The following is a 15307-nucleotide window of genomic DNA, read 5'->3' on the forward strand; positions in this document are numbered from 1 at the left end:
TCAAAGGCTTTCCATGCTTTGAGCTTCAACTCACGGTAGGTGTGATTTTCTAATAGCTTCTGGTGTTTTAATGTAATAGCTCAGCAGATATTGACAATTCTCTCTCATGGACAAAAGAGTTACGGCTTTGTAGAATTTGAAACATTTTTTAACTTAAAGGCATCATGCTATTTTCATAAGCTATGTTCAGGAAAACTAAAAGCCCATATTCAAGAGAGTCAATTCTACTCATCCTTCAAGTTCTTACTTCCAAATGATACTCTTTCTGTAAAACTTTCCCTAATTTTTATCATTTATTTATTTATTTATTATATTGGGGATTGAACCCAGGGGCACTTAACCTCTGAGCCACATTCCCAGCCCTTCTTTATTTTGAGACAGTCTCTCTAGCTGCTTGCATCACCAGAGTGGGCCACCAGACCTGGCTCCCAGATTCTTTATTCTGAAAGAAATTCTCCCTTTCACAACTGGTAATTGTTATGAAGGACCAAGTTTAAAAAAAAATAGCTTCCTAAATAATTTCCCTCACCACCCCTTCTCTGTTGGTTCTTTTCTTTCTTAGAGAAATAATTTAAATTGGACACTCAAGAGTAACTGTGTTATACAGTGCTTAGCTTTGAGAACATTATAGGAAGGACTAAAGCAGGGACAAGTGTTGGGTAAGCAGATGAGGTCATGTTATCTTTGAATACTCTTTGAGACTTTGGCCAACTCACTGTTCCTAGGACTACATGGTGAGGCTTCAAAGGCTATAGAGTAGAAGCAGACAAGGACTCAAAATATACTTTCCATTTTAGAATAACAAGTCGGTTTAAAGGGAGAGGGAGGAGAACAAGCGAGAATAAATTACATAATTTAATTCGATTTAGGTGTCCAGCTGCAGTTCGGCTCGATTGCACCTAGCGGAGAGGCCATGGGTGGCGACCAATGCCTTGCATTTCGTAGCTCTAGATGGGAGTCGGGGCTCCGCGCAGAATGACCAGGTGGCCTCAGGCAAGTGGCCCGAGCTTCCTCCTAGGGTGCGAGGGAGTGTCTGCACCCACACCTAGGTCCCTCTCACAGCTATCTGTATGCCTCTTCTTGTTCGCGGTCATCACCGTGCGCGGAGCTCGGGGGCTGCGGCGGCTGCCTCTCCGCGGCCCCGGCGGTGCCGGACCGTCCACTAGACATCCTCACGGCGAATGCACGGGCTTCGTCACAGTCTTCGGCAGCCCAACGCTCCGAGGAGCCCTTGAGGGGGTACTATGCAAGTGGAGGGAAGCGGGACAGAACCTCTAGTCGTAGGCCCATCTTCCCAGGCCTCTTCTCTTAAGGAACGCACACAGAGGACGAGGAACGTGGCGGGAACGCAGGAGAGCAAAGAAAATCTTTTCCCGCGTAGGAACGCAAATCTTCAGGTCTGGCTGTGTTTCCGGAGGCGTTTCTACCGGACCTAGGTGAGGACCATTTTTCCGGTTCTCACCCCTAAGTCTTCCGAGTTCTGACCTCCGCTACTTCCGCCCGGAGTCGCCGTAGGCTCCAGCTAGGAGTAGCTGCTTCCGCCAGGAGTCCCTAGCGGCACTCGCTAGGAAGCTGGTCCCAAAGAGGCCTTCTCCTTCTGTCCTCAGCCCCGGCGGCGGCTAAGTTGGGTGGCTGGGTGGCGGCAGCGCTCCCTGTGGCCGTGTCCCGGGCCTGGGTGACGGAGAAGTGCGGGAGGGCTTGGCCTGGCTGCGGCCCGGGATTTCCGCGGCCAGCGCGGAGCCCGTAGGCCTCGCCGCGCCCACCGCTCCTGGGGCGGGGCGCGGCCTCCCCGCCCCGGACCCCGCCCCGCCGGCCAGCCCTGCGCCGGTCCTTCTCTCCAGCCCTGCGGCGGGGCAGCCGCCTCCAGGCCCTGGGCTCCGCCGGCGCCCGGCTCCGGCCGCTGGGGCAACATGGAGTTTGCGGAGCTGATTAAGACCCCGCGGGTGGACAACGTGGTGCTGCACCGGCCCTTCTATCCCGCGGTCGAGGGGACCCTGTGTCTGACGGGCCACCACCTCATCCTGTCCTCGCGGCAGGACAACACGGAGGAGCTGTGGCTCCTCCATTCAAACATCGACGCCATCGACAAGCGGTGAGTGGCCCTCGCGCCCCGTCCCCGCGGAGCCGGGGTCCTGCGGTGGGCGCCCGAGGAAACGCGGCGGGGCTTTCCTGGCACCGGCTGCCCCGCCAGCCGGCCCGCCTGCCCAGCGAGCCCTCGGTGGCCTAGGTTCAGAAAGCCCCATCCAGTGAGACCTGGTTTCTGTTGAACCTGGTGAAGGTCTCCGGAGATCACGTGGTTGCTGTCATCCTGATGATCATTTTTGGTACATAACATCATTTGGATGGATTTTCAGTGTTTTAAATTTCTTTCTCCTTGCCCCATCACATTCCTTAGATCGTTGTCGAATGTCAGTTCATGAAATTGTGATTGGATAGGATTTAGATTAAAGTCTTCACTTTTTTAAAAAAAAATATTTTTTAGTTGCCAATGGACCCTTATTTTATTTATTTATATGTGGTGCTGAGAATCGAACCCAGTGCCTCACACATGCTAGGCAGGCGCTCTACCATGGAGCCACCACCCCAGCCCCAGTCTTCACCACTCTTGAGGAAAATTTAAAGAACTGAATATGAAGTATTGAGTAATTACATTCCACAAGCTCTTTTATTTCCCCCTTAAAATGTTCAGTTTATATTTTATTTCTTCTGGGTCATCATTTTAATAATGGGGGATTATAATGTCTCCTATGCATTTACTTTGTAAAGAGCAAGGTTGGCTATTAAGGAAAAGTATGAACTTATTAATCTCTCTCTCTCTCTTTTTGCACTACTTTTTATCTTTGCAAAGCATTGTTGAAAATCAAAGTTACACTTCCATCTACACTTAAATTTCCCATCTTCCTGATGTTCCTGTGTATTCTAGGAGAAGGCACACAATTTACACTGAATACATGAATGACAACACCTTTTCCGTAGTTCATGTTCTAGGCCTACCCCACTTTCCTTACACTTTTTTTGTTTGTTTTGTCTATTCTTTTTCATGAACCTTGTTTGCATTTTCTTTCATGACCCCTTTTTGTAGCCAGTCCTCAGGACTTTTTGTGGCTCATATAAATCCTGCATTCTCTTGTCTCTGTATTTTATTACCTTTTCCTTTGGAAGAATACTTTGCCCCTCCCCAAGTTTGTTAGACATTTATCAAATGCCTTTAGGTTCCAAATGTTTTGTGAGGTATTAAAGACACCAGGATGAATAGAATTGTAGTTCTTGTCTTTCAGAAGTTCATAGGCTTTCATCTGTTTCAGTTTAACCAGTTCGACTGCCACCTCCTTCACAGGTTCTGTTAATTCCATAATTGAAAGCAGTTCCCTGCCGCAGTCTGGCTGGGCACAAATGCCGCAGTCTGGCTGGGCACACAATCACGAGCCACCACACAGCTTGTAGATTCAAACAGCAACTCTTTATTCCCGAACTCACACCAGCCGTCTACAATCACGTTCTGGGGAAATCCACGTTCTCTGCCCAAATCCCCCTCCACTGGGCTTCTATCTCCAAAATATACTGGGCTTCTATCTCCAAAATATACTGTCTGAATCCCGTGAGAACTCAAGGGGAACTCAGGCAGCAGGATACGCCCTATTCCCAGCAGGAATAATCTTAAACCTTAAACCTGGAACCTAAACTGGGAACGCCCTAAACACGATTATCTTAAAACCGGGAACACCCTAATCTGCCTTGGTCCTTGAGCAAGGTCACCTACATTCAATGTCACTGCAACATGTCAGCAACATGGGGTACGCTGGCAAGGAAATTGTCATACCTACTTGGCTAATGGCTCCCAGCATCTCCCCCCCTTCTGATTAATTAAACAACAAGCAATGTGGCTTAAGGACCGTGCCTGGTAGGTTGTCCAATTCAACATATGGTTCTTACCCGTCATCGGAAAACTGACCTTTAGGCGTCAGCCTCCTGTCTTAGGTTGATACCACTGCAATTGAATCATACCCGTCACTGACTACCGGTCCAGCATACAGCCATACTTGTGGATAGGTCTATGCACCAGTGGGGGGGTGAGGTTCTTTGCCTCACCTCTGTTGGCCCCCAAATTTGGCCTTGGTGCCAGTGGGGGAGTGAGGTTAATGTGGCTTATGGACCGTGCCTGGTAGGTTGTCCAATTCAACATATGGTTCTTACCCGTCATCGGAAAACTGACCTTTAGGTGTCAGCCTCCTGTCTTAGGTTGATACCACTGCAATTGGATCATACCCGTCACTGACTACCGGTCCAGCATACGCCATTGGCCCCCAAATTTTAGACCATCTGACACCATCAGCAAAGATATGTCAGCACTACCACAATTAACATGGGGTGCGCTGGCAAGGAAATAAAAATTGCATCACTAGTGACACCATCAGCAAAGATATGCCAGCATTACCACAATTCGCTGCACCAAACGATAGTTACATAGTCCAGGCAAGTTCTGCAAGCAGTTCAAAGCAGAGGAATCTATCAATATGTCCATTTCCTTCCAAAATCCGTTTCCTCCCAAAGTAAGTTGACTCTTTGATTGAGCATTACTTGTTGAGTTCTTCACCGGCACTGGGATGGAGATAGGAATTCTGGCAATGATGCTAAACAGACATTATCCTGAAAAGAATTATTAAATATAATGAAAAGGAAAGGTGAAAGTAAACAAACAGATCTGTTAACCTACTTTAAAAACAATCCTTAACAGCTTTTTACCTAATTTAAATTAGTAAACAAACAGATCTGTTAACCACCTTTAAAAACAATCCTTAACAGCTGTTTACCTAATTTAAATTAAACCATTTAAATCAAGTGAATAAAAAAAATAATAATAATTCGGATCCATTTTTTCATGAGCGCTCCTCATATAAGAAATATGGACATACGCACATACAGACATACAACACAAAACACAAGAGTGTACACAAACGTACAACACATAAGAAAATAGTAAAGGCCTTGTAGCTTTACTTAGGTGAAATCTCCATTGCAATGTTTAAAAACTTCACAGTCAAAAAATAAAACTGATCAGAAAAACATTAACCTAGGTTTGTATGAGCTCAAAAAATAAAAATAGAACCTTATGATGTGGAAAAATGCAATAATAAAATAGCTATTGAAAAAAAGCATCCTGGTTAATCACTGTCGCAGATGTAAGAATGGCCAAGCTGGAGTTCTGGATATCAGCTGTTATGGATTTGAGTCAAATCATCTTCTTTTCGATCTGTAGAAATTGTTTTAGTTAATCTCTCTGGAATCCAAATCGGCTGCTGTTCTCCCTGTGGAAAAACACAAACAGACCCCCGACTCCAGACAATCACTGGGTCAGGACCTTTCCATTGTCCTGTTAGAATATCTTTCCAAAGTACCTTAGGCTTATGTACATTTTTTGGATACATATGCCTTTCCGCAGCACTAAGTCCTGATGAATCCAAATTTAAAAAGTTTAGAGTAAAAAGCGTTATTTTAAGTTTATCTTTGGGGGATATATACCCCCTTCCAATTCTCTCTTTTTGCTTTAATAAGTATATGTCTGTATCTAATAATTGTCTTAGCTTTTTGCATTTTCTATCTGAAATACCTTACTTGACATTTTCAACCATTTTTTATCTTATTTCTATCTTCTAGTTTCTTTCTAAGGTTTGTATATTTACCCTTAGTTGCTTATTTTCCTCCTAGTTTTTTTTTTTTGTTGTTGTTTTCTATTTTGTGGGTTTAAAATTATTGTCTCCCTACATCTTTTTTATCTTTCTACATCTTCTTTATCTTTTCTCTTTTTAACTTTCTATACTTCAGTCTTTAAAGTTTTTCACTTTAAATTTTTAATCTTCTTCATCTAAATATCTTTTATCCTATTATCTTCCCATTTTTTTTAAGTAATGCCTTTACGATTAACTAGGCTTCGAATGACCCAATCTTTCCTCCTTCATGAAGGCATTTTAACCACCTTCAATTTAACCTTTTAAAGCCTTCCAATTATCATCTATACTGTACTTTTAAATGTACTTTTTCACCACCTACAACTTCACTCTTTTAAACGAGGCTTAGATTCTGTTTAAATCTCTTTAATGTTAGTTTACATGGCTGCCCTTCAACCAAAGGCTTTTTTTTTTTAAACTCCATTGAGAAGCTTTGTCTCAATCTGCCATGTACAAATACCTTTTTCTTCTTTCTTCCTTTTTCAAGCTTTTAAAGTAAGTCTAGTTTCCTCAAAATCTTTTTAAATGGCATTTTACAACTTTTTACTTTACCACACAGAGATTATCTCATCTAGAAACATTTCTTTCTCCTTTAACCTTTCATATTAAAATATATTTCCACATCTTGAATCTTTTTATATCTCTTTTTTAACTGTTAACCCTTTTTATAAATTTACATTCTGAAACAACTCTTATAAAATTTCTGATTTAGACAAATTACTCCACTTTAATAAGATGAAAGACTTTCATGTTTTTTATGATACTATAATTGAAACCCAACTGAAAATTTTTCTACTCTTTGTATATAAATTACACGATAGAATCTTAACTCTTAGTAACCTTGTTTTAGCAAAGACACAGACACAAAGCAATATTAAACCTTTTTCCATTTACCAATTTATGAAAACACACATAATGTTTAAATATATTATCTTATGGAACTTAATAAGTAAAGAGTATTTGATTTCATATTTAGTGGTTGATTTAACACTTTACCTTTGTAAATTAATCAGATGTCTGTAAAAACCAAGATCTTAGACAAATGTAGTAAACAGAACTAGTCATCTCTTTCTTGAAGAAAAATCCTTCTACAGGATACCATGATGGTCCCATTGATATACTTAATAACTTGTCTTTAAAAAGCCATGGGCTACATTTTTGTATTGTATCAACATATGTCCTAACTGTTCTTGGTCTTACTGGGGTGCCTCCTTCCTCTAACAATTTATCTTGCTCGGAGGCGAACAACTTCAAACCTTGAGTCAACCATTTTCCCCAGTTTGCCTGAGAAAGTTCTAGGAACAGGCAACTTGAAATAAAAACAAAATAAATCAAAACAAGAGCATATTGTTTTTTGAATTGGTCACCCATTCTTTCGCTCTTTCTCAGGGGTGAGAAATTTCACTTACCTCTAAGCTTCAGAAGTTCCCCACACGGGACGCCAAATGCCGCAGTCTGGCTGGGCACACAATCACGAGCCACCACACAGCTTGTAGATTCAAACAGCAACTCTTTATTCCCGAACTCACACCAGCCGTCTACAATCACGTTCTGGGGAAATCCACGTTCTCTGCCCAAATCCCCCTCCACTGGGCTTCTATCTCCAAAATATACTGGGCTTCTATCTCCCAAAAAATACTGTCTGAATCCCGTGAGAACTCAAGGGGAACTCAGGCAGCAGGATACGCCCTATTCCCAGCAGGAATAATCTTAAACCTTAAACCTGGAACCTAAACTGGGAACGCCCTAAACACGATTATCTTAAAACCGGGAACACCCTAATCTGCCTTGGTCCTTGAGCAAGGTCACCTACATTCAATGTCACTGCAACATGTCAGCAACATGGGGTACGCTGGCAAGGAAATTGTCATACCTACTTGGCTAATGGCTCCCAGCAGTTCCCCTCACCTTGAAATCCAATATCTCTTTAATTATCTCTTTTTTCATAGGCATTTATTCATATTTGCATTTTGATAGTTAGATACATATTAGCTTTTTGAAGCCAGGGCTCACATCTGATTATTTCCTTCAAAACTTGTAACCATGGCTTGGCCTGTAGGCACATAAGAAGTCAGATTGACCACTGAATGGTCATATTAGTAGTGTCTCCATGATCATCAACTCTCTTTTCGGATTGACTTCTATTTATGGTTTCTTTTCACTCATTTATTTTCCCATAGTAGCATTTATTGAGCTTTATCAGGTGATAAAGAAGTAGTATGTAAAGCTGGACTTTTTAATCTGTTATGGGAAAATGACAAACTGTAGACATATTGATCCTTTTCCTGGGAAGCAGCATGATGTAGTAGAAAGAGCATGATCATGGCCAGGTCAGAGTTTAATTGTTATTCTCAAGAAATATTTACTTTTGTGTATCTTTTACATGCTGAGCATTATCTGGGTTCTGCAGGTGCCATGGTGACTGATAACTGACAGGAGCTTATGTTCTAGTGGAGGAGATGGACTACTACATAAATCAACAGATATTATATAAATCAATAGCCGGCATGGTGGCATGTGCCTGTAATAGCTTGTCATCTCAGCAATGTGGGATCTGAGGCAGGAGGATTGTAAGTTCAAGGCCAATCTTGGCAAATTAGTGAGGCCCTGACTCAGAAAATGCATTATTGAGGAGCAAAGATGGAAGCAGCAGATCCAGTTAGGAGATGACTGAGTAGTTGAGATAAAAGACGATGGTGACTTAGAATAGGTAGTTAGATTTGGGGTGTGTTTTGAAGGTTGCCCTACATGCCCTGCTGATGAACTGTAAATGGAGTGAGAAAGAGAAAGTCATTAAGAATGATTCCTTTGGTTTTACCTCATATTAGGTAGGTGTCCTTGGGCAAGATACTTCACTTCTCTGAACCTCAGTTTTGTCACTTAAAAAGAAGATAAGCCCTCTGATATCAGGTAGCAACTTACATTTGAATAATGCTTTGTAAGTCTCTAGAATACTTTGATGTACATTGCTGGCTTTTTCCTTTTATGGACCTCTGACGCAGAAAATTGAGATAATCCTACTGGATTGATGACTCATCATATTCATGATTGACTCAGTAAAGGTTTTGTTTTTTATTTTATTCTCCCTCCGTATTTTCACCCCCATTTCTCCCATCCTGCACAATTCCTGTAGGCAGCCATATTAGGTGTTCTGTAAGATAGCTAGCACTGTTGTGCATGGGTGTGTAGTTTACTTGATCCGCATTATACCAGAGATCTTGTTCTGTTTCTTAACGTTTTAACTCAGTATCCTTTTTCAGGATCTCTTCATACTGCTATATGTATATCTGCTTCACCGTTTCTGATGTTAACACTGAATTCCAAAGTACCTGAGACATTTTACTTTTCAGACCTTTTCCATAACTTCCAGCTCCTTGCTGTCACAACCCTGATGAATATCATGTCCCATCCTTTTCTTGTGCAAGAGTTTTTCTGAGATTGTGCTTAGTATGGAATTGACTATAAAGTGGGTACATATCTCATTGCTACTTTGCTCTCAAAATGACAGTTTGTAGGGGTTCCTTGTATGCTCTGTGGGTATTGATTCTCCAGTTAGTCACTGCAGACAGCTGTTCCTAGTTTGTCACTCAACTGTTAACTTTTCTGGTCTGTCCTTTGTTGAACCAAAGTTCTTAATTTTAATGCAAATTCATAAATTTTTTACTTTATGGTGTGTGCTTCATGAGTCTTAAGAACTCCTTCACTGTCTCAAAGTTACCACGGTGTTCTTCACATTTTCTTTTATAATGGCTCTTAGTTTTACCCTTCACTTGTAGGTCTGTATTTCATTTGAATTCTGCCTTTATTTCAAATGTGATAGGAACTCAACGCTTTTTCTTGCTTACACTGGTAAGCAAGCCAGTGTTCTTAACATTGTCTTCTGACACCAGTCATATATGAAGTTCTTATATTGTGTGTCTGTTTCTGAGCTCGCTCTCCCCTAATCTGTTGGCTTGTTAATCTTTTCATTACCATACTCTTTTTACTTCTATGGATTTATGATGAGTTAAAATCCAGTAGTGCTAGTTGCTCCTCTTCTTTTTCCTTCCCCCTTTCTCTTCCCCTCCTCCTCCTCCTCCTCCTCCTCCTCCTCCTCCTTCCTCCTTTTCTTCTTCTGAGTTGTGGTCTTGTTGTATTGCTCAGATTGATCTGGAATTCCTGCACTAGGGTCATCCTTCTGCTTCTGTCTCCCAAGTAGCTGGAATTACAGATGTAAGTCACTGTGCTTAGCTTCCTCTTCTTTCTAAAAAGGTTGGCAACTGTGTGAACCTATCTAATAGACCATGTACTTTTTGAGATTTTGCCATTTTCATAGGATTTGAAGAAACTTTAGGCTGGTGACATAACTGTGGTAGAGCATGTGCTTAGCATGCATAAGGTTCTAGATTTGATCCCCAGCACCAAAACAAAAGACAGACAAAATTTTATTTAAAATAAGTGCAGGCTCACAGGGAAGTTGCAAAAATAGTGTACACAGGTCTGTTCTTGGCCCAGCTTCCCCCAATGGGGCTGTCTTATATAAATGTAGTATAATATCAAAACTAGGATATTGACCCTGGTGTTTTTATTGTTAACTAGACCACAGACTTTTTCCCACTTTTTACCAGTGGCTTTATCTAATGTTACAAAGTATAGTGGATGGCTACAGGAGTTAAAAATAATTGTTACTTTTGTAAACAAAAATGCTATGGGGCAGAGGCTATAGAAAAATTATTCAAACATGACTTACCTTAAAGAATTATTTTATATGTTTAATTCTTATAAGGTAAAAATAAACTAGTAAGTGTAATGAAGTATTTTAAGTGCTATGATAGGCATATATACAGGGCATGAATAGGACAATAGGAGAAAATAATAAAATAGGATAGAATTTGACAATTGATGTGAATTGAGGGAATTTTGGGGAACTCTTATACTTTAAAAAATTTTTTCTTGATACAGTAGTCTTCAGCAGTAACTGGTAGAAACATTAGATGAATGACTAAAGAATAATTGTTCATAGCTTTTTTTTTTTTTTTTTTGGTCCTGGGGATTTAACCCAGGGGTGTTTGCAATTGAGCTGCATCTGTAGCCCTTTCTATTTCTTATTTTGAGAAAGGTTCTTGCTAAGTTGCTTAGGGCCTCCCTAAATTTCTGAAACTGGCCTTGAACTTGTGATCTTCCCATTTCAGCCTCCAGTGGGGCTCTGCTCCATAGCATTTTTGTTTACAAAAGTAACAATTATTTTTAACTCCTGCAGCCATCCATTGTACTTTGTAACATTAGATAAAGACAATCAGACTAACAGTAATTTTTTAAAAGGAGTTGGTCTGATAAAAATAGATGATGTGGAAATTTACAAAAGGATAGTCATGTATGTCTCTCTTTTAAGTGCTATTTTTAAACAGAATTTGATTATTGTGTGTATTTTATTTCCAGTGCAAGCAGAATGAGAGGGATTTTGAAAACAGCTTTATTGAGGTATTGTTGATATACAATAAAGCATACATAATTAAATTGTAAAATTTGTTGTTTTGCTGTGTGTCCATGTTTTGGAAACCATCACCAAATGGTGTCATTTTGTAATCCCTTTTTTCCTCCCTTTCTCAGGTATCCACTGGTTAATTTCCTTTTTATAGAAGTTTGTATTAGTCATAAATCATACAGTACTCTTTACTAACAGTAGTTGCTAACTAGTATTCTATTGTGTTGTAGTTCACAATTTGTTAACCTACTGATGGAGATGAGTTGTTTCTTTCTTGGGACTATTGAATAAAGGGACAGTGAACATTTTTTATGCAAGTCTTTGTATGAACATAAAGTTGATTATGGCGGGGGATTTACTTAATAGTGGAATGGTTGGATCAGAGGTGTATGTTTAACTTTTTAAAAAACTGCCAAGTGCTTCCAGCCCAGTATGGGAGTTCTGGTCCTTCACATCCTCACCACCACTTGATATGGTTTGTCATTTAAATTTTAGCTCTTCTGATAAGTGTGAATCTGAGTGTGGTTTAAGTTTGCATCTTTCTTATGATTGATGTCATGGAACTGATTTTCATGTATTTATTGCTAACCAGGGCCTTTTTCACTAAGGGTCTGCTCAGATGTTTTACCCATTTTTAATTGGCTTGTTTGCTTTCTTATTAAGTCAGAGAGACAGAGAGAGGGAGGGAGGGAGGGAGGCGCGCGCGCACACACACACTATGTAAATGTGTAACATGTCTTTCAAAGAATAGTCATTTCAGGTTTTGAAGAAGTCTAGTTTATGGGTTTATTCTTTCATAGATTGAGATTTTTGTGTCTTGCTAAACCCAAGGTCACTAAGGTTTTTCTTCCATGTTTTCTTCTAGCACTTTTATAGTTTTAGGTAGTACATTTAGGTGTAAGATTCCATTTTGTGTTATTTTTTGTGTATAGTTCATGGTATGGAATCCATTTTTGTTTTAGTGGACATTTTATCATTCCAGCATAATTTGTTGAAACTCTGCTCTTTCTTCAGTAAATTATCTTTGCATCTTTGTCCATTTAAAACTGGGTTTATTTCTGGACTCGCTTTTCTGTTTCATTGATCCATTTGTTTCTCTTCATGCCATTATCACACTATAAGCTACTGTAGGTTTCTATTAAGTCTGAAAACTATGTACTATTAACCAACCAGATCAAAGTTTTACACATTTGTTCTTATTCAAAGTTGGTTGGCTGTGTGATGTTATTTTCATTTTCATTTAATTTTTAGAATCAGCTTTTCAATTTCTACATAAAGGCCTGCAATGATTTGCATTAGAATATGTTGAATCAGTAGATTAATTTTGGTAGAATTGACCTCTTAAAATCTTGAGTCTGGCAACCTATGAACAAAATATATTTTTCCATTTATTTTTTTAGATCTTTTAATATTTTTTCAGCCAAGTTTGTGGTTTTCACTTAGGTCTTTAAATTCTTTGGTCAGCTTTTCTTCTGTATATTTTATATTTTAATATTACTTTTAGTGCTGTTATTCTTTTTAATTGATTAACTTTTATGTATTTTTTTAGTTGTAGGTGGACACAATACTTTTATTTTTTTATGTGGTGCTGAGGATCGAACCAGTGCCTCACGTGTGCCAGGCAAGCACTCTACCACTGAGCCATAGCCCCAGACCCTAGTGCTGTTATTTTTTAATTTCAATTTCCATTTGTTCATTTGCATTAGTCATGCTTCTTATTTTGTATATTTCATGATACTTCAACATCTTAGGGCCTTGTAAATGTGTGAATTGACTGCCCCTCCCAGGATTAGCTTATTCCTAGAGATAGCAAACAACTTGCCTGCGCGATGCCTTTGATGGGCAAACCAACCACATCCAGGTATATTCATTCCCCTGTGAGTCAGAACCACTATCCCCCTGGCGTCAATAATGACAGGGCCATATACCACACGGGGAAGGCCCATCCCTATATCCTAGAGCCCACCAAAATTAGTCATACTGTCCAATCCTAAATTTGCTAAGCTTGTCCACTGCCTTACACATTCCTTCCTGTGGAAACACTGTGAAGACCCTGGCCCCATGCTTTCTCCTTGTTCCTTCTTTCTGACCGACCTAGAGCACACTGTGTGGCCTTATGTGGTGTGGCATGTTGTGGCCCCTCCTCTTGGGAACTGTGAGTAGTGAACCATTTTTTTGTACTTTCATTGAACATGTTTTTCAATGAGAGGATTTCTGTGAAATTCATTTTATGGTGATGGGAATTAAACTTGTGCATGCTACACAAGTGCCCTACCACTAAGCTCCACCCTCAATCCATTGGATTTTCTTTTCTTTTTTAATACTGATGTTTTGCAAGAAATGTGGATTTGTTTTAAAATATATATATATTTTTTAGTTGTCAGTGGACTTTATTTTATTTATTTATATGTGGTGCTGAGAATTGAACCCAGTGCCTCATACATGGTAGCCAAACACTCTGCCTCTGAACCACAATCTCAGCCCCCATTTGATTTTCTAAATACACAATCATATCATCTGTGAATACAATTGTCTTCTTTTTTAACATGGGTATCTTTTATTTGTTCTTCTGGCCTTCCTGCACCAGCTATAATTTTCAGTACAATGTTGGATAGATGAAGTAGGAGTGAATCTTTCAGTGTTATTCCTGATATTACTGCAGAAAGAAATTTTCACCATTAAGTGGGCTATTAGGCTTAGATTTTTTTTTTTTAATGTAATTGCTCTTAACAAGCTGTGAAAGTTGTTTCTACCTTCTGTTTCTATTTTGTTGAAAGTTTTTGTTGTTGTTGTTTGTTTTGATTTTAAGCAAGAACAGATGTGGGATTTTGTCACGCCTTTCTCTGTATCTGTTGAGATAGAAGATATGAGGTTTTTCTCTTTTTAGTTTGTCCGTGTGATGTATAACTTGATTTCAAATGTTCAACTAACATTGCATTCCTGGGATAAACCCCAATTAGTCGTGATTTTTTGTCCTTTTTGTATGTTGTAGGATTTGATTTACCAGTGTTTTGGTTAGAAATTTTGCATTTATGTTCATGATGGATATTGGTTTGTAGTCTGTCTGTCTGTTTTTTGTATTAGGATAATACTGGTCTTGTGGAATAACTTAAGAAGTAATTCCCTTCTCTTCAATTTGCTGGAAGAGTTTTGTCTTGAATTGGTAGTGTTTTTCCATTAAACGTCTTGTTGAATTCATCAGTGAAGCCATCTGGGGCTGGAGTTTTCTTTGTGGGGAGGATTTTAAGGAAATTTCAATTTCTTTAATAGATTCAGAACTAGTCAGACTATTTCTTCTTGAATGTTCCTTGGTAGTTTGTGTCTTTTGAGGAATTGCCTCTTTATTTTTTACTTTTTAGAATTTCTTTCTATAAATAATACAAATACAGCTTTTTAATATGATGATGCCACAGCCCGGCTGGCTGGGCAAAATAACCGGGGTGTGGGGGGGTGACAAATAACTTGTGTACATTGATACAGCAGGAGTGGAAGCCGTTTATTGTAGGACAGGAGTGGTATTTATACATTTCACACAGCTTATCTAATTAACATAAACTAGATACATCAGTCAACCAATAAGGAATCTCCACACTTAGTGGCTTGCTGGTGTTACTTCACAAACCACTCCCTCTGGCATTTTGCCAGGCGCCATCCAGACTTGTTTACAGATTCTAACATGATGACATCCTACTTATTGATTTACGGTTTTGTATCTGGGGCTTTAGGGGTCTTGTTGAGTAAGCTGGTGCCTGCATCTATATGATGAAGTGTTGACTCTGTGTTTTCTTCTAGCAGTTGCAAATTTCTTGATCTAATTCCTCAGTTTTTGATCTTTTGAGTTTTGTGCTGGTGAGAGATGGAGTCTAATTTCATTTTTCCACATATAACTATCCAGTTTTCCCAAACCATTTGTTAAAAAGGCTCTTCAGTGTGTATTTTTGGTTCCTTTGTTAAGTATCAGATGGCTGCCATGTATGTGGGTTTGTCTCTGTCTTCCATTCCATTGGTTTTCATGTCTATTTGGATGCCAATATCAGGCTGTTTTTGCTACCATAGCTCTCTAGTATAACTTGAGATCAGGTGTCTTCATGTCTTCTGCCTTACTCTTATCTCTTAG

At 39.7% G+C, this 15307-nt stretch overlaps 1 protein-coding gene across 1 annotated transcript in view; it reads left to right on the forward strand.

Annotated features, from left to right (window-relative positions):
* Positions 1 to 1528: 1528 nt before the first annotated feature.
* Positions 1529 to 15307, forward strand: part of Mtmr9 (myotubularin related protein 9) — a 48208-nt gene continuing 34429 nt past the window's right edge. Inside the window, exon 1 of the mRNA XM_027926938.2 lies at positions 1529 to 2092. Within this exon, the coding sequence (XP_027782739.1) occupies positions 1911 to 2092 (182 nt within the window). The 5' untranslated portion in view covers positions 1529 to 1910. The remainder of the gene's footprint in view (positions 2093 to 15307) is intronic.

This window comes from Marmota flaviventris, chromosome 3, assembly GCF_047511675.1.
Source record: "Marmota flaviventris isolate mMarFla1 chromosome 3, mMarFla1.hap1, whole genome shotgun sequence".
Classification (NCBI taxonomy): Eukaryota; Metazoa; Chordata; class Mammalia; order Rodentia; family Sciuridae; genus Marmota; species Marmota flaviventris.